Source organism: Rhinatrema bivittatum, chromosome 2, assembly GCF_901001135.1.
Source record: "Rhinatrema bivittatum chromosome 2, aRhiBiv1.1, whole genome shotgun sequence".
In the NCBI taxonomy this organism is placed as follows: Eukaryota; Metazoa; Chordata; class Amphibia; order Gymnophiona; family Rhinatrematidae; genus Rhinatrema; species Rhinatrema bivittatum.
The window spans coordinates 295680048-295702418 of record NC_042616.1 but is presented as its reverse complement, the minus strand read 5'-3'; the positions used below and the strand labels follow the sequence as shown (position 1 = coordinate 295702418).

Sequence of the window (22371 nt, the reverse complement as noted above, 5' to 3'; positions counted from 1 at the left end):
AAAAACTCCAATACCTGAGATGGGACGAAATGACTCTTGGACTAATTCACAATGCAACCGAGTGACAGTAAGTGGAGAATGAGATCCACCACTTCCTTCCACCAGGCCTGCAACTTCACTTGAATAAGCTAGGCATCCAGATAAGGGTGTACCAGAACTCCCTCCTTCCACCTTAGTGAAAGACCTGAAAGCAGTCGCCAGTCCAAAAGGCAGGGCACAAAATTGGAAGTGCCTTCCAAAGATCTCGAATCTCAGAAACCTCTGAAGGTCGAACCGGATGCCCATGTGCAAGTACGCCTATGTAAGGTCCATGGACACCAAGAACTCCCCCTTGCACATTGCTGCAATGACTAATCGGAGAGTCTCCATATGAAAACAAGGAACCTTGAGGGCCCTGTTTACTTTCCTCAAATCAAGATGGGGGGCAAAAAGACCCTCTCTTTTTGGAACCACGAAACAGATGGAGTAACGACCCTTTCTTTAGTCCTCCAGGAGTACGGGAGCAATAGCTCTGAGCCATTGCGGATGGTCTAGGGTCTCCACCATCTGTCTCTTTTACACGGAGGCACAAGGGGAAACCATGAACAGGTCCCTTAGCGGAAGAGCAATTCTAAAGCGAAACCTTGTTCTATCATGCGTAAGACCCATTGGACCGTAGTGATTTTGATCCACTCCATGTAAAAAAGAGAGTCAACAGAGCCCCTTATAAACATGACAGAGGAGTGGACCAGCCATGCTTCATTGGGAGGAATTGGCTCCAGAGCCTCCCTGGCTAAAGCCATCCCTATTGGCTTCCTGCTACGAAAGAATTGGTTCCAAGACTGCTGCCTACCCGAGGCCCATCACTGGGCACTCCCCAAGGGGTGGCCCTGCAGAAAATGCCTATTCACTTGAAAATGCAAACTCCCCAAAGAGCAACCGTTGGCCCCACTAGCCTTGACCTCGGGCAACTTATGAACCTTGTTCTCTCCCAGATGTTTAATCAACTCCTCCAGGACTTCTCCAAACAGTAGCTGTCCCTTTAGAGGCAATGCGCCCAACTGAGATTTGAACATCCGTGGACCAATTCCGCAACAAACATCATGGTCCTGGAAAACATCCTTAAGAGGTCATACAGCGTGCATCAGCATCATAAGCAACCATGGCCTCCAGCCAACCGCTTGCCTTGCCTCCTGGGAGAACATGAATTTATCAGCCTACAATTGATGCACCCAGCACAGCACAGCGCGAAGTTACTGCACCCCACAGCACAAATACCAAGCGCTGATACCTCAAAAATCTTCTTCAGATGTACCTCAAGCTTTCTATCCTGGAGATCCCTCAAAGCCATGGCCCCGGCTACTGGCATAGCCATGACTAAGAAAATGACTAACACCGAGGCCTCCAACTTCAGGACCCACAACAAGTCCAGCATGTTCTCGTGCAAAAAATATAACCTATCCATAGTGCTGCCAAACTTCAAACCAGTCTCTAGAGTCTCCCACTCCTAGACAAGCAGCTTCCTGATTTGTGAAAAAAATGAAGCCTTTGCTGGACCTCTCAAGTCATCCTTAACCGGGTCCACCACTTCGTGATTGGACTCTTCCTGGGAAAACTCGATGCCCAACTCATCCAGGACACAGGGAATCAGAGGACCCAACTCCTCCCTGTGGAACAAACGCACCACCTTGGGATCGTCCCCTCCCAGCGGTGGGCTGTCTCCATGACCATCCTCTGAATCCTGATCCCCCCCCCCCCTTAGGGAAGGAAGCCTATGAGGAGGAGCAGAGTCCGGCGGGAAGTTGACATCAGAAGCATCCAAAAGATCATCCATCGTAGAACCCCGGGGGCCCCCCCCTTAAAGGCTCACCGAACCCTTGTGGCTCCCAGGCTTCCTGAGACCTTAGATCTTTTGTGGAGCAGAGGATCAGACCCAGAAACAGGCTTGAACCCCAGCCACACCGCAGCCTTCCAAGCCAAATAAGGCCTGTGCAACAACAGCACAAAAAAAACCTCAGATTCCTCCCCCCCCCCCCCCCCAAGAGGTCTTCTTCCTCATCTGGACAACCCCCTCTGGCCCCCTGGGTCTGCATAGGGCTTCGAACAGCCAGGGAGGGCCATCTCCCTCCCCCTCCATGGCTGCAGTAGCAGCCGCAAAGGAAGCCAAAATGGCCACCTTTCCTGTGCTGACAGGGAACAGGGCAGCAGCTTCCCGCGGAGCATACCAAGCTCCCCCAGAGCCGCACTGCCTCTCCAACACCCCCCCCCCCCCCAAGCAGGGATCCCCCGAACAGACAATGGGAGCAGAAACCATCTCAGGAGAGCCGCTCACGTGACTCCCCTCAAGCCATACACTTGGTGCCGTGTGGCATGGCTGCGTAATGAAACAGCCTGTGGGAGTCCATTGCCAGAAGGTCTGGTAAACTTACAAGCGCTGAGCCAAAATTGCAAAAGAAGCCTTTCTTCCAACCTTAAGCTAACACCAGAGTGCCGAAAATCCACGAACAACAAGCTAACAGAGGTAGCTAAGGGAAAAAAAAAAAAGTTAATTTTAAGCACACTGAAAACAAAAAGTAAAATAAGCACTTCCCTGCACAGAAGGCGGCAGCAGGCCTTTCATGAGGAGAGGGAACTGGCCCCACCAGTTTTCAACCTCTGGCGACAAGGGACCGAGCAAAGTTCAGGGTTCCCAACCCCTGCTCATCCACCCTACGACCAGGAAGGATGGCCCCACCAGGACCTACCAACCTCCTGGGAGGAAACCTTTTTTTTAAACAGGTACAGACTGCAAGTTTTGCACCTCCACCATCTGCTGGAGACGGAGAAATACTGAGGGGACTGCAGGTGGCACTTCAGGTTATGTTGCAGTGACAGTAAAACTCTGACTATCTGCTGGAGGGGAGACAAAACCCAGGAGTCTGGACTGATCTGGGTAGGTACAGGGAACTAAGTCTTCTCATATGATAATGCAGATTGCTGCAAGATAAGGGTTATCCAACACTGAGCTTGTCAAAACATCTAACCCAACGCTCCCCATGAAGATACCAAACAGCCCATCTTCATATCAAGTGCATATGGGCTATGAATAAGGCACTACTCTGTTTGCAAGAAGATAAAAAACAATTCATTGTTTGTTTTTCAACTCTTTTTTAATATGCAAATCAGCCAAGATACACAGATTGTGTAGTAAGCTGGATAGGTTTTACTGGAGCAAAAACAAGGCTAGAATTTGGTGCGGTGGGGGATGGATCACGCTAAATGTGCCTTGTACCTCAGCCGCTGCCTGCAGCTTGCCGTGGGCAGATGTAGGATGCAGGGCAGTTCTCATGCTACTGTCAAACTTCACACAGAGAAAATTAACCACATAAAAAGCAAGGACATATTTAGAAACACCATGAGCAAAATCTTACATTAGATATCACAATAACACAACAAACAATATACACAATTACATTCAGTACAATCATGCTTCATTCCTAGGAATTAAGGCACAGTAAGGGTCAGGTCTGCCATCCACCAGTCCAGTGCCTTACTGGCTTTTACCATAGTTGCAATTTTGATAACTGTACTCTTCTTTCCCCATCCATTCTTAGATGACAAAACTAAGGCAACAATCCCGGCCATGAGAAAGTTATTAGGAGGAACACATGCAAACCCAAAGTTCACAAATTCACGAGGCATCTCGTTCTTTCGCAGTTTTCAACCTGGCTGGTTTCTAAAACTTGTGACAGTGAATGTATGTAAAACGGAGGGACAGTTTTACTGTGATTACAGAAAAGCTGGCGACTTGCTTGCCAGGACCACAAAGCTGGGACCCCTCATTTAATGTAGGCTCTCTCACCTTTCCCAGAAAACAGTTAAGGGCTCAACTGGCAAAGCTTCACTTTCCCGCCCCACAAAATATATATACACAGTTCTCAGAGCTCGAGTGCTGTCAGCCGTAGAAACCGTGCAAATCTGCTCCATTTTAAAGGCAGTGGAAACAAGAGCCACGGGATCTCCCATGGGAAGCCAATTTATGTTTTGTCTTTTCTTCTTTTGATTGTTTTAAGCGGCCAGCACTGCATGTATCTTTTAAAGGTTTTTCCCCCCCCTCATTTAAAAGGGAAAATATGCGTGCGTGCGTATGTGTGTGTGTGTGTGTGTGACTGAGAGGCACGAAGGAAGTGGAGGTGGTGGGGGTGGTGGGGGGGAGGACAGAACATTTCTCAGTCATTCTTTAGAAAGCAGCTTAAAACTCTCCGTGTCAAATCCAAGCGTGGCATTGAGAACCGGGGTGTCCACAAACTCAACGATGTACTTCCCTGCACCGTTAAGCGGGCTCTCCAGCTCAAGCACCGTGACGTTGTTCGGCGCAGACGTCGTGAGGATGTGCCTTGGGACAAACAACGTCACCTGAGGGCCCCGGGCCGGCCAATAACGCCCCAGGTTAAATCCATTGATCCAGATTTGTCCCTAAAACAAAAAACAGTAAACCTTCATTCAAGTCAGATAGCCTTGGTCTCAAACTGGAGCTTGGGGGGAAAAGCCTAAATAATGCTTACAGCTCTAAATGTAAATAAAAGAGAGCTTGCTACCTGTACTTGTTTGTTTTTCTAAACTCACTTCATGGACTTAAAAAAAAAAAAAACCAGACTGCTCAAAGTGGGGTACAAGTAGACAAAATACAATGCACATCTCAAAATGAACTGTCTTAATTACAGTACTGTATGTACAACTAATAAAACATGTTTATCGGATTAAAAATAAACTCCTGTCCTTTCAACTCTTTGACCACTGGACACCATTTCTCTAAACGGCACTTATTCAGTAATATAAATGAAAGATTTTCAATTTGCTGGTGTTGGGGGAGGGGTATGAATGAGGAAGGAGAAACTCAGTGGCATGAGGAGGACAATCAATTCTTGCAGATTCATGGTGACAGATAATTTGGTCACTGCTGATTTCCAGTCAGTCAGTCTTTTAACATTAGCCATATAGGAGGATGCCCAAACAGGTTCATTTTGCTAGCACACCCAGGGTAAACAATTGCAGCAGTAACAAAACCTTAGATGTAGCAGTTAACAGTGCCATCCACTAAAAAGCAGTGGAAATGTACAGCTAGCCCCACTGAAACCAGGGCTAGCAGCATTTTAGCAGGAGGCACTGCACAAGCTGCTGTGAGCTAAATCAGGATCTAAAATTACAGTATGTGAATTAGCATCTGCTGAAATAAACAAAAACATGCATAACATGCAAGCAGGTTGCCCCAATGCAAGTGTCAAAGTCAGAAAGATTCAGACTCCACTTCTTTGCCAGGCCAGGCAAAGAATCCTCCAGGGACATGCATGCCCCTAGCAAGCCACCCAGCATTACTTATAGATCCTCAATTTGACTTTTCTTTCTAAGCTACACAGACGCAAGGCCAGATTTTGTGGATTCTGTACTCTGACTCTGGCATCCAATTTTGGCTCTCATTTGCATGGAACGCGACCGTCATGTCTCTTTCTGAGGTCTGTGCGACAGAGCAGAAAGCCCACAGCGCTCAGTGCGATGGTGCATGCTCCTTTGCCTGCGCACAGCTAGCTGCATGCTCACAAGGCAAGGCCCTGCACTTCCCAGGCAGCGGAGGGCAGGAGTGGTGCCGCGTTTACCTCCAGTGGTCCCTCTAACGTTTGACAGGCTGTGTGCGTAAAACTTTCTTTTGTGCAACTTTTACAAGCTGAGTTCAAATTTATGCGCAATGGCCCAAGTGGGCCTGAGAAAGTAGAATGTAAATATTGGGGATTCTAAAAAAGGGTTAGTTAAGTAATTATTTAAATGAAAATATTTACATTAAGTTATTGCAGCATATCATTTGTTTTGAATAGACCCAAAGAGCAAAGCGGAAGCCGATCCAGTTGGCTGTGTTACAGTAAAAACAATAGGAATCGGATGATCAAAAGCAGCCCTTTATTTCAATGCCCGACTCTGGCTGAGTTTCGCTCATAGAGCTGCCTCAGGGGCAATTCAATTAGCAGGACTTAAAATGTACCTGCTGGGCTGCTGTCACAAGGTCACAATCCCACGCACGAACATACATTAATTCGTGGATCGCAGTGCAAACTCAAAAAAAATCGCGCTACAAGGAGATCTCAAACCTGCGAGATGCATCGACGCTCATTCTGCTACTAACGCGCGCATGTTATAAAATCCAGGGTCGGCGCATGCAAGAGGGTGCGCACACTTGTGCCCGCTGAGCCCAAGGAGAGCCCCGATGGCTTTCCCCGTTCTTTTCTACCGCTCCCCCCACCTTCCCCGCCCTTCCCTTATCTAACCCACCCCACAGTCCTAACTAATCCCCCCCTACCTTTGTTGCAGAAGTTACGCTTACCGGAGGACTCGGGACCGCCCCGGGACCGCCACCACGCCATGGCCGCCAGACCCCTCCCCCCTCCCGGCCCACCCATTTTTGAAAGCCCCGGGATATATGCTCGTCCCGGGGCTTGCGCGGCCGCACAGCCTATGCAAAATAGGCTTGGCACGCACAGGGATAGGTTTTCGGGGGGTTACGCGCATAACCCTTTGAAAATCTACCCCATAGATTGTTTAAAAAAAATAATAATAATACCATCCTAGAAGCACAATGTCCACACCTGTGGCACACTTTTTACCTTTGTTGCTGCACCTTTCAGTTTAGTTTTGCTTTTATAAATATTTTTCTCATTTTATCAAAGTTTCCCTTTTGAAAGTTTAGTTCTACAGTCATGGATTTACTTACTATCCCCCCCTTCCAGTTATTAGTTTAAATGTGATCATATTATGATTACTATTGCCAAGCGGCCCCACCACCGTTACCTCTCTCACCAAATCCTGCGCTCCACTAAATATTAGATCTAAAATTGGTCCCTCACTCATTTGTCCCTGAACCATTTGCTCTATAAAACTGTCATTTATTCCATCCAGGAACTTTATCTCTCTAGCATGTCCTGATGTTTCACTTACCCAGTCAATATTGGGGTAACTGCAATCTCCCATTACTACTGCACTACCACTTTGGTTAGCTTCCCTAATTTCTCTTAGCATTTCACTGTCCATCTCACCGTATTGGCCAGGTGGTCAGTAGTATTCTCCTATCACTATACAAATCCAAATAAAACAAAAACACAAGACATATAGTCCAGAAATGGATTGCATAAGCAAAATACAACCAAAAATAAAACAATGTATAGAATAAAAATTGACATCTAAAATAAACTGCCAAATCCTTAAACAGTTAAGATCAGAATAAGGTCAAATCAACCAAGCAGGATTACATTAACCAGCTTGACCAAAGTGCCCTACTGATAAAGTTTTGCCACAAAGCCATTTCTTACAAAGATTCTGAAATGGTAAGTAGTCATTGACCCTAAAGACCATCAAGTACAAAATTCCAATAGGTAAGGGCCAATACTTATGGAATTCTTGAATTTCTCAACAAGCCTCACCATGAACAAAGTGGGATTTTTATTTTTTTTAAACAACGCTCTTGAGGAGCACATGGATCTTGTTGGCTCATAATGCTGGAAATGATCTTTAACATACTTAGCAGCCACCCATTAACAACTTTGAATTAATTTTAAGATTTTTTTGTTAGTTTTTAGAGAGAGACAGGGAGCCAATGAAGCTCTTTAAGGACCAGAGAAATATGGCCTTGTAATTTCAGGCCCTTTAAGAGGCGGGTGCCGTGTTCTGAATACAATGTACTTTTACACAACTGCTTCTTTGGGAGACCTGCAAACAGAATTTCAGTAAAGCCATTCATGAGGTAACTGCAGCATGAATCACACTAGCTAGACTCGCCTTGCTAAGAAGGCGCAGGACGCGTTATTTGGAGTTAGAAAAAACGATTTCACAACTGCTGGCCTCCTAAAGAGAGCAGAATCTAGGCTCACCCCCAAAAACTTTATTTCTTGTCGCAGCGGAAACAATCTATTATCAATAGTAACTGAGGGAGAGGGCATCTCAGACTTTGGTGGATTAAACATTACTTTATTCAAACCCAAGAATAATCTTTTCAACATTTGCTTTGAATCTGCTCGTTTCAATTTCATGAGGTGTCCTCTTGTTTTACTATTTTTTTTAAAGGGTCTTTTACTTACTCATTCCTCCCCACTCACGATCTTATAAACCTTTCACCGTCCCTTTTCCACATTGAAGAGCCCCAGCCTGCGTAGCCTCTCATCATAGGAAAGCTGCTCCATCCCCTTTATCATTTTTGTCACCCTCCTCTATACCTTTTCTAGTTCTGCTGTATTGTTTTTTTGGGATGGGGCGAGCAGAAGTGCACACAGTATTCAAAGTATGGTTGCACCATGGCTCTATTTCAGAGGCAATGTGATATTTTCCATTTTATTTTTGGATCATTCCTAACATTCTATTTTCTTTTTTGACCACCACCATACATCGAGCAGAGGATTTCAACGAACTGTCCCATAAGGACTCCAAGGTGCTTTTCCTAAGGTGCAGACTCCCAGTACAGAACCCAGAATCACATATCTGTAGTTGGGATTATTCTTCCCTACGCACATCACTTTGCACTTTTCCCCATTAAATTTCACCTGCCATTCAGATGCCCTATCTCCTAGCCTCACAAGGTCCCTCTACAGTACCTCACAATCTGCTGCTGTCTTAACTTCTAAAAGAAAAGTTGCCACAGAGTTGGAGGGGGGAGAGAACTAAGAGGAACGAGTCTGCTTGTAATAGGCCTTTAACTGCTCCTGCAATGGAGCTAAGTTGGAAAGTGCACACTTACAGTCTGACACAATGGTGCGTTTCCCCTTTCTCCTTTGGCAGATTCAAGGACGTCTGTGTAGAGAGAGTGATGGGGAGGGGTGTAGGGGAGTGTGGCTCGATAATGTGTTGGGGTGTGACTGTGTGGCGTGGGAGTGGGGTATGTGAAGGGGTAAGGGGGAGGTGGGTGTGTGTGTGTGTGTGTGTGTGTACAGCAGGAGGTGTAGGAGGAACACAAGTTCATCTTCCATGTATACTCCATGTTCTCATCCCTTTCCTCCTCCCTTTTCTCTCCCCTCCCCCCCCCCGCATGTTCATCTGCCCTTTCCCTCCCTTTGTTCCTCCATATTCCTCTATAATCCCCTTTCCCCTCCCACCCCCTCCCCCCCTCTTATGTCTTACAATTCTTTGGGTGATATTGCCTGGACTCCCCACCACCCCGTTTCTTTAGTTTCTGCCATGGAAAGATCCTCCTTTAAGTGGGGGGCCCTGGGCTCCTCTGCCACGGTTCTCCCCCTTTTCAGGTGTGTCTGGTCAAGCGTATGCAAACACAGAGGGATACACTGATTCAGCCTTGATAAGAGGCACTGTCTTTTTGTGAAATCTGCTAAAAACTATCAGTGAACCATAGTTCAGTTACATTTCAGGCATAACAATTAAATATAGCAATTTTGAATATGCCACAGTCAAACAGCAGGATCCGGACAGCTCAATGAAATAATAAAGAATCTTTTACTTCTTAAATTGAAAGCAATTTGCTAGGCTAGTCCAATTCTCTAGTGCCATTAGAGGGTACGCTGAGATCAGAAACTCCACTGTATTTGGAAAATTGGTCATTTCTAGAGGAGTGCTCCAGCCCCCATGAATAGCCGACTCACACATAAGAAAGCCAGATCTGCTTTTAAAAAGGCCTTAAACTACACCTGCAATGGAGACAAAATGCTAGTAAAACAGTTTAGGGAAAAACAATTAAACAAATTTCATTAAAGCACACTCAAATGGCAGGACTAATGGAGACTCCTTTCTGGGGTGCGTGCATTTACACATATATGTGGATCAAAAAATATATATATTCCTGTCAAGATCTTAAACTCCTGGCATATAATGAAAAATTAGGTGTGGACACTAAACAAAAACATTAAGGGGATACACACACACAGAGACATGGTGATATTAAATCATTTACAATTAAATGCAAAATGTAAAAAAAAAAAGTCCTCTGTTACAGAATTTATTCCCGATTTGCTGCAGGAAATAGACAGGGGATGGGGCCTTGCTTATGATTTAAGTTCTTTCCTGAGGCAGACACTGCACATCCAACCTGCACTGTCACTGCAGGGGTGTAAACCTTCCTGTCAATTGACAGCACAGATGGTGCCTTGCAAAAAGCACAGCCATGTAGTTACAAAGAAAGCATTTTTTTCACAATTATAAAAAGAAACTGTTTATCACTGCTAGAATCTTTCCCAGAAACTGCTCTTGCCAGCGCATACAGGTGGCAAGGCCTACACGTAAAAACCAAAATGGAGAAAGAGGGCGAAAGAAAAACTAAATTTGTGCTGGTAAAAAAAAATAAATAACGGAACTTCACAGGACTGCACAGGACTGCACAGGTGGCCTAGTGGTAAGAGTAAGGAGCTGGGAACCAGGAGACCTAGGTTCAAATCCTGCTGCTGAGCCTTACATGAGCTGTCTCCCCTACTAGGAGCTGTAACATGGCTCTCTCCCCAAGTCCATTTGCTGGAATAACAAGCAGAATCCTGCTGGCACTTGCTAGGGATAATTTATTTGCTTTGTTTGTGCCAGGCGCATTAGGTACTTGGCCCTTTACATCAGGATCAGCAGCCCTACAAAAAGGGCTTAGGCCTTGTTTGAGTGCCTTCACTAGGAGGAACTGAAGACTGGAAAAACCAGCTTCTGGAGAGAAACTGCCCCGTTAAACGGCTTAAACAGAATCCACACTCCCTGTGGCTTAGCCACGTCACATCGGTAGCAACAACCAAAAGCATTTATGCAGCTAAATGCATAGGGGCGGATTTTAAAAGGCCTGCGCCGGTGCGCCTATTTTGCATAGGCCGCCGGCGCGCGTAAAGCCCCAGGACGCGCGCAAGTCCCGGGGCTTTGGAAAAGGGGTGGGGAGGGGGCGTGGTGCCAGCCTGGGGGCGTGGTCGAGGCCTCCAGACCAGCCCCCAGGACTGGAACATGGAGTGGGGCTGCCGGCCGGCAGGCGTAACTTTGCCGACAAAGGTAGGGGGGGGTTTAGATAGGGCCAGGGGGTGGGTTAGGTAGGGGAAGGGAGGGGAGGGGAAGGTGGGGGGAGGGCGAAGGAAAGTTCCCTCCGAGGCCGCTCCGAAATCGGAGCGGCCTCGGAGGGAACAGGCAGCGCGCGCTGGGCTCGGCGCGCACAGGTTGCACAAATGTGCACCACCTTGTGCGCGCCGACCCCGGATTTTATAAGATACGCGCGGCTACACGCGTATCTTATAAAATCCAGCGAACAAAAGTACGCGATCGCGTATTTTTTTAAGATCTACCCCATATTTTGCACTCAATCTGAAACCTGCTCTCCACATCCCCATACAGGTCAAAGCACATGTACTGTGACGCCCCCCCCCCCCCAGCAAAAGAGGGCGGGGTTAGATGGGGTAGGGAAAGCGTGGTGCGTATGGCGACTGCGTGTTCAAATCACCATGTGCGCTTTCAGGCGCGTCCTTTGCATCGGCTTCAATACAAGTGCAAAGCTTATGGGTACAAAAGCACCCACATTTCCAAATTATTATGTATTAATTGTATCCAGTTTAGTAACAGCAGATTTGAAACTATCGGTTTACAAATTTTTATAAATAAAAGGGAAGCTTCGCTGGCAATTGCAAAAAACACACCCTGTTTATCTCCCTCTACCACAGGTAAGCGTAAACCTGCTAAGGAAAGAACTCGTTATGGCAAATTAATAAATAGGAAAACCTGCAAATGAGGTCAAAATGTCTTTAAAAAAAATAAATAAAGCAAGCTACATTTGTCTCTTTGAGATGAGATGATATCTTGCTTTTGAAGCCGACAAGGTGTGAATAAGCAGCAGTCTCTCTGCATTTTATCAGATGCTGTACATCTCTGAGGCTTATTTTGCAGTATTAATCTCCTGGCGGTTGTGGGGGAGGAGAAGCGGCAGACAGAAAAGGATTATCATGCTTGACTCTCTTGGATCTGTGATTCTTTGAACAGGACACATTTCTTGACAATCTCTAGTAAAGTTGGCGGCAAAGATTAATTCTGTCTAGATTATGCCAGGCTGCAGTTGCATTAAACCTCACAAGCTGGGAATTTTAAAGTGCAAAATGTTCACTGTAACTGTATGCTTCCTTTTGTTTTATGCACTCAAGGCACAGTATGGGGCTGATAAACAGCCAGCCATTGGCAGATCAAAGTTGTCTGGCTAATTTTGTTTGTATCTTCAGCCTGAATACAGCTCGGTGGAATATCCGGTGTAAAAATTAACCGGACAAAAGTTGTAACTTTGGTTGGCCAGCACTGAATAAGCAGCAATGACCAGCCACGGTTTAAAGATGCTCCAGGACACCCCCCCTCACCCCCTCTTAATTCGGTTACATTTTGACTGGGCGATAATTTGCTCAGACAAAACTCAAGACTGTCAGCAGGGAAAGAAATCTTAAAAAAATGGGAAGGTTTGTCCACTTAACTCCGACAGTTAGCAAGACAAGCCCTTTGAATGTTGACCCCTATCCCATTACAAATCAAATCATAACCGTATACCTGCAGTCTACTAACAGCTGTTTCACTTACGTGTACCTTGTTGTGCTTTATGCCTGGAATGACCTTCCAGAAGTAGTGTGCCATGTCTCCCACTCTGGCCATATTCAAGACCTACCTAAAAACCCACCTTTTAAAGATTGCTTTTAAATCTTAAACTCTGATCATAGCCTTGCAGGTTAGAACTATGTTCCCACTAATAAACTGATTTCCTGAAGCCTCTTATTGGTGTTGTCTGTGGGTCTTGACTAGACTAAGCTCCACAGAGCAGGGACGGTCTCTTATGTGTATCGGTGTGGTGCTGCATATGTCTAATAGTGCTACAGAAACGCTATATAGTGAACTGCATACAAACTGCCTTATCCTTCAACATTTCTCTGCCATAAATACCAGTTACTGTTTAGGACTCTGAAAGAGGATCACCCTTGCACAGATCACTGTTGTCTAGTAAGAGGCAGAAAATAATATTTTGTGCAATATTTGAACGTGGGGTTACCAATATAGACTTCTGTTCTATGAGCAGGCAGCCCTCCAGTGGCATGGGGGCATCACACCCCAGAAATAAGAAGCTTAGTGGGAGAGAAAGTTAGCAGCACCATGCAAATTATCTGCAGCTTTCTGCACAAAGGTACCTCTCTAAGGGGCCGATGCAATACAGTGTGCTCAGCCAAGCGCACTGTATAACCCGCAGTCGACGCGGGTTAAATAGGCGCTAATCCACCCCTAATGCAATAGGGGAATTAGAGCCTATTTATCGCGCGTCCGATGCAGAGTGAATGAGTTAGCGCTCATCATATGCAAATGCACGTGAATGAGGCTATTACTCATTCACTCTGCATGCAAAAAGATAAATGTGCGTCTCAGACGCACATTTATCGCTCAGCTATTAACGCCTTCCTGGAGCAGGCGTTAATAGCTGAGCGCATTGAAAAAATGTACAGAAAAGCAGAAAAAAAATTGCTTTTCTGTACTTCTTTAAAAGTTAAAAAAAAAAGAAACCTCTGCCGGCCGCTTTGAAGACCGACGCCGATATGCTCGGTGTCTGTTTCCATAACCGGCCAGCTGCATTATGAAAACCGGCGGACTGCAGTTATGAAAACCGACACCGAGTTTATCGGCGTCTGTGTTCATAACCGGCAGACCGCAAATTAGGGGGGTCGCTGTAGCAAGGAGGCACGACCTTAGTGCCACCTTGCTAGTGCGACCCCCCCTAATTTGCGTATGGCATGGTGCCCCCCTTGTGGGGGCCATGTGCAGATTAAGAAAGCAGGCGCTGACTTTTCAGCGCCCGCTTCCGCTTTTTTTTTTTTATAGCATTTGCCCCTAAGAGAGGAATTTTAAAACTCCGCACACAGAGGAGGAAAGGGTCTGCAAGTAATCAGTTTACATGAGTACTTTTACATGCATGCCCGCTGGGGCTATTTTCAAAGAGCATATATTTGTGCAGCAATACAACCAAAATATGCTTTTACCAATTCAGCTATTGCAGACTCATTCTTAGCTCTTTCACCGAGGAAGAAAAAGGTTTCAGTTTCTGAAAACCCCTTCCATCCAGCGCCATGGAAGCAGATTAGAGGGTTGCTGTGCCGACTATGATCAGTAACCTGCTCTAGGTGGAAGGAGGCAGGCATGCATGATTCTTTGTAGCAGAGGCTTGGTGAGCATTTGATAAACGGTGTGGACATTTTTGCTTATGCAGCACAGAAAAAAAAACTAGTGAGCCAGTGGCAAGGGAGAGAGCGCTCTGAAAAGAACCTGCATAATGAGATGATTGTGGTGACTTACTAGTAAATGGGTAGTTTTCCCCATTACCACATAAAACATACCCTATAATGCAGGACGTGAAGAATAGTTCTCTTTTTCATGAATTTGCATCTCTGGAGGCAATCTGTGGTGGCTTCTCTCCATTTTTGATTTTGCTGTTTTGACCTCACAATTTGATTTGTGGATGCTGACTCAGGAGTCCAAAATTGCCAGACAAACTCAGGAAATGGAGCAGATTTCTTAACTGGTCAGCCAGTTATTTGCCATTCAGACTTCTTTGCAAGTTTATCCAAGAACTGGGAATAGCAGAGGTCCTCTGGAAGAGGTAGGCTGAAGCATGTCTGGAAGGGGATCAGACGGAAGCCTGTGGAATCCTCATCTCCTGACCATGAGGAAATACTAAGCCAAAACCCTGAGGATGAAGACAGCGATCGAGGCAGCCGCTGCTCCAGAGGAGAAATGTCCAGGAGGAGCTCAAGAGTGGACAGAGCCCACTTCCTCACCCTTCAATTCATGGAGAGACTCCCCTGGAGGAAGAGGAAAATCCATCACTTCATGGTGAGGACTCACTCCAAACTCTGGAAGCTCTTGTAGTGAAGTATGCATGGTCATGGAACTTGGTGAAGCTCCACTTAGGGAAAATTTTCTCCATCATGGACAGGAGAGGTTCTAATCTCCCTCTTCGATCTTCTAGACTTAAGGAGGAAAAGAAATTATTCACTAGCTCCAATAACTGGGCTCCCACTGGATGCAGGACATCCTCTTTAGAAACACAGATTGGCTCGTCTTCACTTAAGGTTGTCAGTAAAGCTGAAGTGGAATATGGCACTGCTGCTGCTCCTTATATAAACGGCGCTCGGTTCCAAGGTAATTCATGCTGGTTGCATCAACAACTCCTGTTGACCAGCACCCCAACTCAACAGAGAGCACCGGTAGCACCTTGTGCCAAGGCATCCACCGTGGGACTCCTGGACATACATGCCAAACTGCGCCACTCCAACATCCTGATGGCACTGGTATCTGCCGCACTGAGTGGGTTGACTGCACCTTGGAATGTGAGGTCTGCATCAATGACATGGATGATGACCTGGTCAAGTCCATGTCCAGTTAAAACAGACGGCTTGACACCATGGGAACCTTATGCCCCATGAACAAAGATGGAACTTGCGCCAATGAGACTATGTCCCACTTCAGAGCACAGAAGGCACTAATCTATTTTTTGGCTCCAAGGGGAATAATGCTAAAGGAAGTCCCCCATACCACTTAGGTGCTTTTCTTCCCAGCACCACACTTTATCCTTGACTTGATACAGATCCATAAACCGGTGCTAGGGGTTGGGGAGCCTGGCAAGATTGGCAAAAGGAAACTTCCCACCTTGGCTACTTACACCAAGAGTCTGATAAAACTTCGCTTCTCGATGAAGAATGGCTCAGCTGTTCTGCCTTCGCACGAGGCTTGGGCCTCTTACCCATTGGAGCCTTCCTTAGGGCCTCCATCTTCCCTGTATAGTATTGAAGCACCCCTGGGGGACATATGACCACAGTTGTAGCAGTTGGAGGAACCATGGTCTGGGATCAAGCATCAATAGCAGACAGAGTGTATATCTGTGATGGACATCTGGCACCCACAAATACAGGCCTTAATCCTGCTTACCGCAAGCTTTGGGGCCCCTAGGCTTCTCAGTCAACATTTCCTTTCGATCTTTAGTATATAATTTTTTTATTTTTTTTTTAGAGCTTAAAAGTTCTATTTGAGGGACTGCTGGGGCAACAAACAAGTCTGAAAAAATAATGAGACCGTAAAAGAAGGCCAAAAGACGAAAAATTTGAGAGACTGGGACACGTCTGTGCGGTAGCTCAGACAAAGAAAGACTGAGGGGCTGATGAGGTGGCAAGAGCACATGGAAAGTCCCATTATCGTCTCAATAAAGGTTTACCAAGCTCTGAGAATGGGTGACATTACCGTTGCCTGACATCCCCCATGTGTAATGGCTAATTCATGGCTGCTTGCTGATGGAGAAAGCTCTAATGACTGAAACAAAGAACTGGAAAGCACCAATGCTGCCAGTTACTCTTCGCTCTATATTACTGAAAAACTGCCAGATGTGCAATCCAGCTACAACAATTACTGATCTTTTTTTATGCGTGTGTTTTCTATACTTATTTATATTTTTATGTATGTCTTACAGGATGCCTTGCTCAGCCAAATATATTTAGAAGCCATTTTACATACAAGAACATTTCCATGATTCTATTCCAAGTGAGCGGCCTATTTCAAAAGTGCAGTCCCCCACTGGGACATTGCAATATTGAGCACCAGTGTAATCCTGTCCTTTCACATCTGCAACTGCACCCCAGTTTCCATTGCAGAGGAGAACACAGGCATTACAGGACTACCTTCTTGCTTTCCCTCAGGCTATTTAAACAACAGAAAGGCCAGGCAGTTGTTTAAAAGCGATGAAACCAATGAGGTAGATGTAACACTGACAGCAGCACAAAACGAAGAAGGATGTTTTCTCTTGTATTTTCTGGGTGGCAACACTTACTCTGAACTGCGTGAGCTAAACAAATTAAAAAAAAAAAAAAAAAAAGGAACGAAATGAGATTCTTCCTGCCTGAGGTTTGAACTGAGACCTGACCTTTCCTGCTGCAACTCTACCTTCAGTGGGAATGCAAAACACCACGTCACATACCATGGAGTGGAGAGGGGAAGACATGAGGGATTTTTTTTTTTTTTTTTTTTTAAATACCCAACAATTCTCCCTGCTCCTTTGGGCTTCCATCTCAGCTGGAATGGGGGCTGGGGAACCAGTGCCAGAAGCTCCCCTTTGCAACTAACGGGGCTTTTTCCTTTTACATCCCATCCCAAACTCACCTAGCCCAGTCATCACAATGACAGTCCTTGGCTGAGGCCTTATACCATGCAAGCACGAGGCCCAAGCTGGCCATCAGGAGCCACTCGAGTAATGAGCACAGCTCTCTCCCCCCCAGGGGCTGTGAGTGCTCCTTCTGCAGCATCCTCCACAGAAGTCCTGAGGCAGAAGCCAAACTCGGGTCCTTCTGCACGGCAGGGCATGGCCCTGCCACTGAGCTGTCAGGCCGGCCCAGGAACCTTATCACAGGTAGCACAAGATGAAGTTTGCTGAAAGCCCCAAAACATTGCTTTAGTTACCCGGGTAAAATCTTTTGAAAATTGCCCTCCCCATGTGCAAACACAAAATTTTGTTTTTCTAGAACGCATTGACAATACCTCATGCGCTTTTGGAATCTGTTAAACTCCCACAGCCCACTCGTTCAGCAGAAAGAAACTCCATAACTGGCTGCACTGAGCATACCTTGGTCCAGCCGGGGAACCTGATGAAGGTGTCCTGGGGCAGGTCTGGAATCCCACTGGGAATTAAAAAGCTGCCCACGTAGAAAGCCGGTGCGAGAGGCGCGGTGCTGCTGGGCCGCCGTAAGGCAGGATATCGGTTCTGGAGGCCATGAATCACTAGGCTGTCTATATCCAAGGGGAAGATAAGCCAGTTCTTGAGGGTATCATTGCCCAGAGTTACATTGGAAACAAGACCCTGTAACAGACAAAAAACAAGGGGGTACAGTAAAACTGGAAAGGGCATGCTAGAAACCTACTCTAAATTGACAGTCTGCAGTGCTGGACACTGCACCCAGATTAGCAATTAGCAGGTAAACAAAGCTACAGCAGTGACAGGAAACGCTACAGAGCATCTCTTTGAAATCTGCTCTAGTCCTGCAACTTGGGAAGACATGCAGGGCACTGCTCTGAGACTGGTGACCAACTTGGCTGGGGAAAGCAGACGGCTGCTGCTGCTGCTGGGGAAAATATTTTGGCCCTCATCTCTGAAATTCAGTACGAACTTATGAAGGTTACTTTACTTCCCTGGGCCTCGGATACTCAACTTGGAGCTCTTCAGGGCAGGATTCATGATGCTTCTATGCCTATATTCAGGTTAAATTTCAAATTGTACATGTAAAAAAAATAGCACTTGCGCATGTAAGATAGCATGTACACTAGTGAAGGCTACTTTAGAAATCTCAGTCACGCGCGTGTAACTAGAGGTGGGCCCAAGGGCATTCCAGGGAGGGGCCACCATTTACAAGAATGAGTTTCTATTTTAGAAGCAGTGTACGCATGTAAATGTGGCACCTTACTCCCATATGTTTACACTCGCAAAATATCAGGAGTAAGTGATCGTAAACGTCTTAAAAGTGAAAAATGACTGGATGGGGAGTGGGGACTTCAGGCTGAAGAGCCAGGAGGGTCTTCAATAACTGCAGAGGGACTGGGGTGAACTGGTAAACTAATTAATAAATCTGGGTATTTCGTTGCCGCACGCATGTTAGAAAATCCCCCAACTTACGCGAATAAAAGCCAGCTCACGAAGGGTAAATGCATCTAACTCACGCGTGTAAAATCTATTCATGTATCCCTTTATAAATCGGAAGTAAAGATACGAGTATATCATTAGCACATACCTATCTGGCTAATTTTGACTTATCCAGCAAAGTAGAAACAATGTACTATGTAGCCGGATAAGTCTGAAAAGCACTACTCTCCCTTTCAGCCAGCTAACTTATCGACTATCTGACTTAGTACCTGATTCACTAAAGGTTTTTCCCATAGACACAAAATGGGGGAAAAGCCTTAATGAATCTGGCCTTTAGCTGGATAAGTAGCATTTTAAGACTTATTTGGTTAACTTAGGGTCTGATTCATCGAGGTAGTTTCCCCAGGACACAGAATGGGAGAAAAACCTTAGTGAATAAGGCAGTTAGTCGGATAAGTCTGAAAAGTGCTATTTAAATGGCCAAATAAGTGCCGTTACTTACCTGGATAAGTCTTTTTTTTTGAATCAATATTTTTATTGATAACATGATAATAAACAATTGTAGTACAATGCTTTTGAAGAGAATAACGATCAAAACATCCACATTGTATGCATCATATTAACTAACTCAAGAAAGATGAACGAACATACAATAAACAGGTATGTGAACTACATTAGTCTGCGGGTTTCTTTTCTAGAGAATTATATAAAAATATAAAAGTATGCTATACTGCAAACATTGCTCCGTGTTACAAGAAAATAAAAGAAACCAAAACTGAGTTATCACTTATTAAAGCACTCCAATCCCTAACCCTCCCCCCCTCCCCTCTGGGTGAATCTGAGTTGCTCCCCTTCTTAAAATAGACTCCGACAACAGGGTGAGGAACGCTGCTAAAGGTAACGTTGACCACATTCCTTGAAAGTGTCTTGGCTAGGAGGACATTCGTGAGAGCCATTGTGCATACGGTGCCCATGTGTTCTCAAATCTCTGGACCCGCTGTCGTTTAAAGGCAGTGATCTTACCCAAAACATACATCTTATGAACCCTAGCCTGTATCTCAGGCAGCGAAGGGACCCTGCTATCCTTCCATAGGTAGGCAATGGCACACCTGGTGGCCACCACCACGGATTTCACAAACTGAAGATGCACCGGGTTACCCTCTACATTGTGTACCCATAACAAAGCTTGCACCGCTGTTATAGTAACTGAGGCGTTCAGAACCTCGCCCACCCAGGCGGTCACTTGAGACCAAACGGCTTGAATATGTGGGCAAGACCACCACAGGTGCAAGAAGGTACCTACGGAACCACATAGCTTCCAGCATTGGTCTGACACCCCCGGGAAGAATGTATGAAGTTTAGCCGGGGTTAGGTGCCACCGGTAGAGCAATTTATACCCATTTTCAATGTGCCCCGCTGAGATAAGCCCTTTGCCTAAGTCCTGAAATACATCCAACCAATCCGTCTCAGAGAGTTGGCCGGGTAGATCATTCTCCCAGGCTCGCAGGTGAGTGTGAGTATAAGTAGGTTTCCCCATTAACAAGCGGTATAGACGGGAAATAATCTTGTCTAGTTTGTCGACCTGGCGGCACAATACCTCAAAATCTGGTATGCCCTTGGCTAATTCCTCATGTAAGGCCTTGCTAGTGAGGAAGTGGCGAACTTGTAAATAGGAAAATATGTCCCTACTAGGTAAATGGTATCTTTCACTCAATCTATCAAAGGATACCAGACCTCCCGGTTCCCAGATATGACTGATTTGTGAAATGCCTTCAGAGAGCCACCCTCTAAAAGTTGCGGACGACTGTCCAGCCGGAAACAACTTGTTATGAAAGAGAAAAGTACTATGATAATATACTCTGTTTCCCACGAGTGAGTGCTTCCAACGAGACCAAAATGCGCAAGTTGTCCGAACTGTGGCAGGTAAGCCCACAATATTGGTCCAGGTATGTTTAGGCTGCCAGATCAAAGCTGCTAGGGGCATTGAGCCAATCAGTGCTTGTTCCAATTTTACCCAAGGTGGTTGCCTGTCCCTCTTATGCCAATCTAATACCGCTTTCAGATGGGCTGCGGCATGATACCATGAAAGGTGGGGAACACTCAATCCACCTTGGGATTTGGTCCGAAAGAGAACCGTTTTGGCCACTCTCGGTTTCTTTCCTCTCCAAATGAATTTCAATAGTCGTTTCTGCCATTTATCAAGTAACCCAGGCGGGACTTCTATAGGGAGCGTTTGGAATAAGTATAATAATCTAGGGAGGATGTTCATTTTAAGGACAGCAATTCTGCCTATCCAAGAAATATGGTAATGGTCCCATTCTTCTAGATTTTTATAAATCTTTTCCATTAGCGGGGGATAGTTCAATTGAAATAGATCATCCCGAACGCCAATGTAAACACCTAGATACTTGAGTTTGGTTTTGGCCCATCTATAAGGGTAGGATTGTTTAAGCCTGTCCACCATACCTGTGGGAGCAGAGATATTAAGGAGCTCCGACTTATCCCAATTTAATTTAAATCCCGACACCGTTCCGAACGCCAGAAGCTCCTGGCCTATGGCTGGGAGGGAGGTGGGTGGGTCGGTAATAGTAAAAAGTATGTCGTCCGCAAAAAGGGAGAGTTTGGAGGAAAAGTCCCCCACGGAAATCCCAGATATCAGACTGTTATTGCGGATTTTGATGGCAAAGGGTTCCAAGAAAATCGCAAAGAGGAGGGGTGACAGGGGACAACCCTGCCTCGTGCCTCTGCCAATCGGAAAGGAGTCAGAGTAACCCCCATTTACCTTTACACGAGCCAAAGGTGAATCATACAGTTTTTTTATCCATCCCACAAAACACTCCCCTACTTGCATAGTCTGAAGTGTGTGAAACAGAAACGCCCAATGTACATAATCAAACGCCTTCTCTGCGTCAATTGCTAGCAATAAACTGGGGACTGCCCTTTGTTTCACCCAATGGACAGAATTAACCGTCTTACGGACATTATCCGACGCCATACGACCCGGTATAAATCCAGACTGGTCGGGGTGAATAATACCGGGTAGGATAGCATTAAGTCTATTGGCCAAAATTTTTGCTAGCAGTTTCAGATCCAAGTTGATTAATGAAATTGGTCTATAGGATCCACAGATCGTTGGGTCCCTCCCTGGTTTGACTAATATGGTTATACCCGCGGTATTGGCCACCGCTGGAATAGATTCATCGCCCCTCAGAGAGTTAAACATACGCACTAGCAGTGGTGTCAATATGTCAATATACTTTTTATAAAAGACTGCCGTGTAGCCATCCAGGCCGGGGATTTCCCCTTTTTTAAGCTTTTAATGGCCCAGGTAACCTCAGCCCCTGTGATCTCTTTATCTAGCAGTACTTGTTGGTCCCGGGTCAATTGAGGCAGCGGAACATCTTTTAAGTACTGCTGAATCTGATCGTCCCGTATGGTAACATTAGTGGCATATAGCTCAGCATAAAAGCGTAAAAAACGCTGACGAATCTCCTTGGTTTTGGTCACTATATTCCCTTTTTCGTCTTTTATCTTTATGATATGATTGGCAGACCATTGCTTTTTTAATTTCCGTGCTAATTGCTTCCCTGCCTTGTTCCCCCCTTCATAATGGAGCTGTTGAACCCTCTCCAATCGATGAGCAATGTCAGCTGCTTCTAGCCCTTCCAGATTACGCCGGCATTCGTCCAATTTCGCCAAAGTTTTCCTGGATCCCGTGCGCTTGTGAATATCCTGTAATTGCCGAATCAGGCCCTGTAGCCGAGTTTTTTCTGCATTCTTTGTCT

General features: G+C 45.8%; 1 protein-coding gene across 1 annotated transcript in view; it reads right to left on the bottom strand.

Annotated features, from left to right (window-relative positions):
- Positions 1–2260: 2260 nt before the first annotated feature.
- Positions 2261–22371, bottom strand: part of GLB1 (galactosidase beta 1) — a 110551-nt gene continuing 90440 nt past the window's right edge. The window contains exons 15-16 of the mRNA XM_029589648.1: positions 17576–17809; positions 2261–4434 (exon numbers count right to left, since the gene is read on the bottom strand). Coding sequence (XP_029445508.1) covers positions 4192–4434; positions 17576–17809 — 477 coding nt within the window. The 3' untranslated portion in view covers positions 2261–4191. The remainder of the gene's footprint in view (positions 4435–17575; positions 17810–22371) is intronic.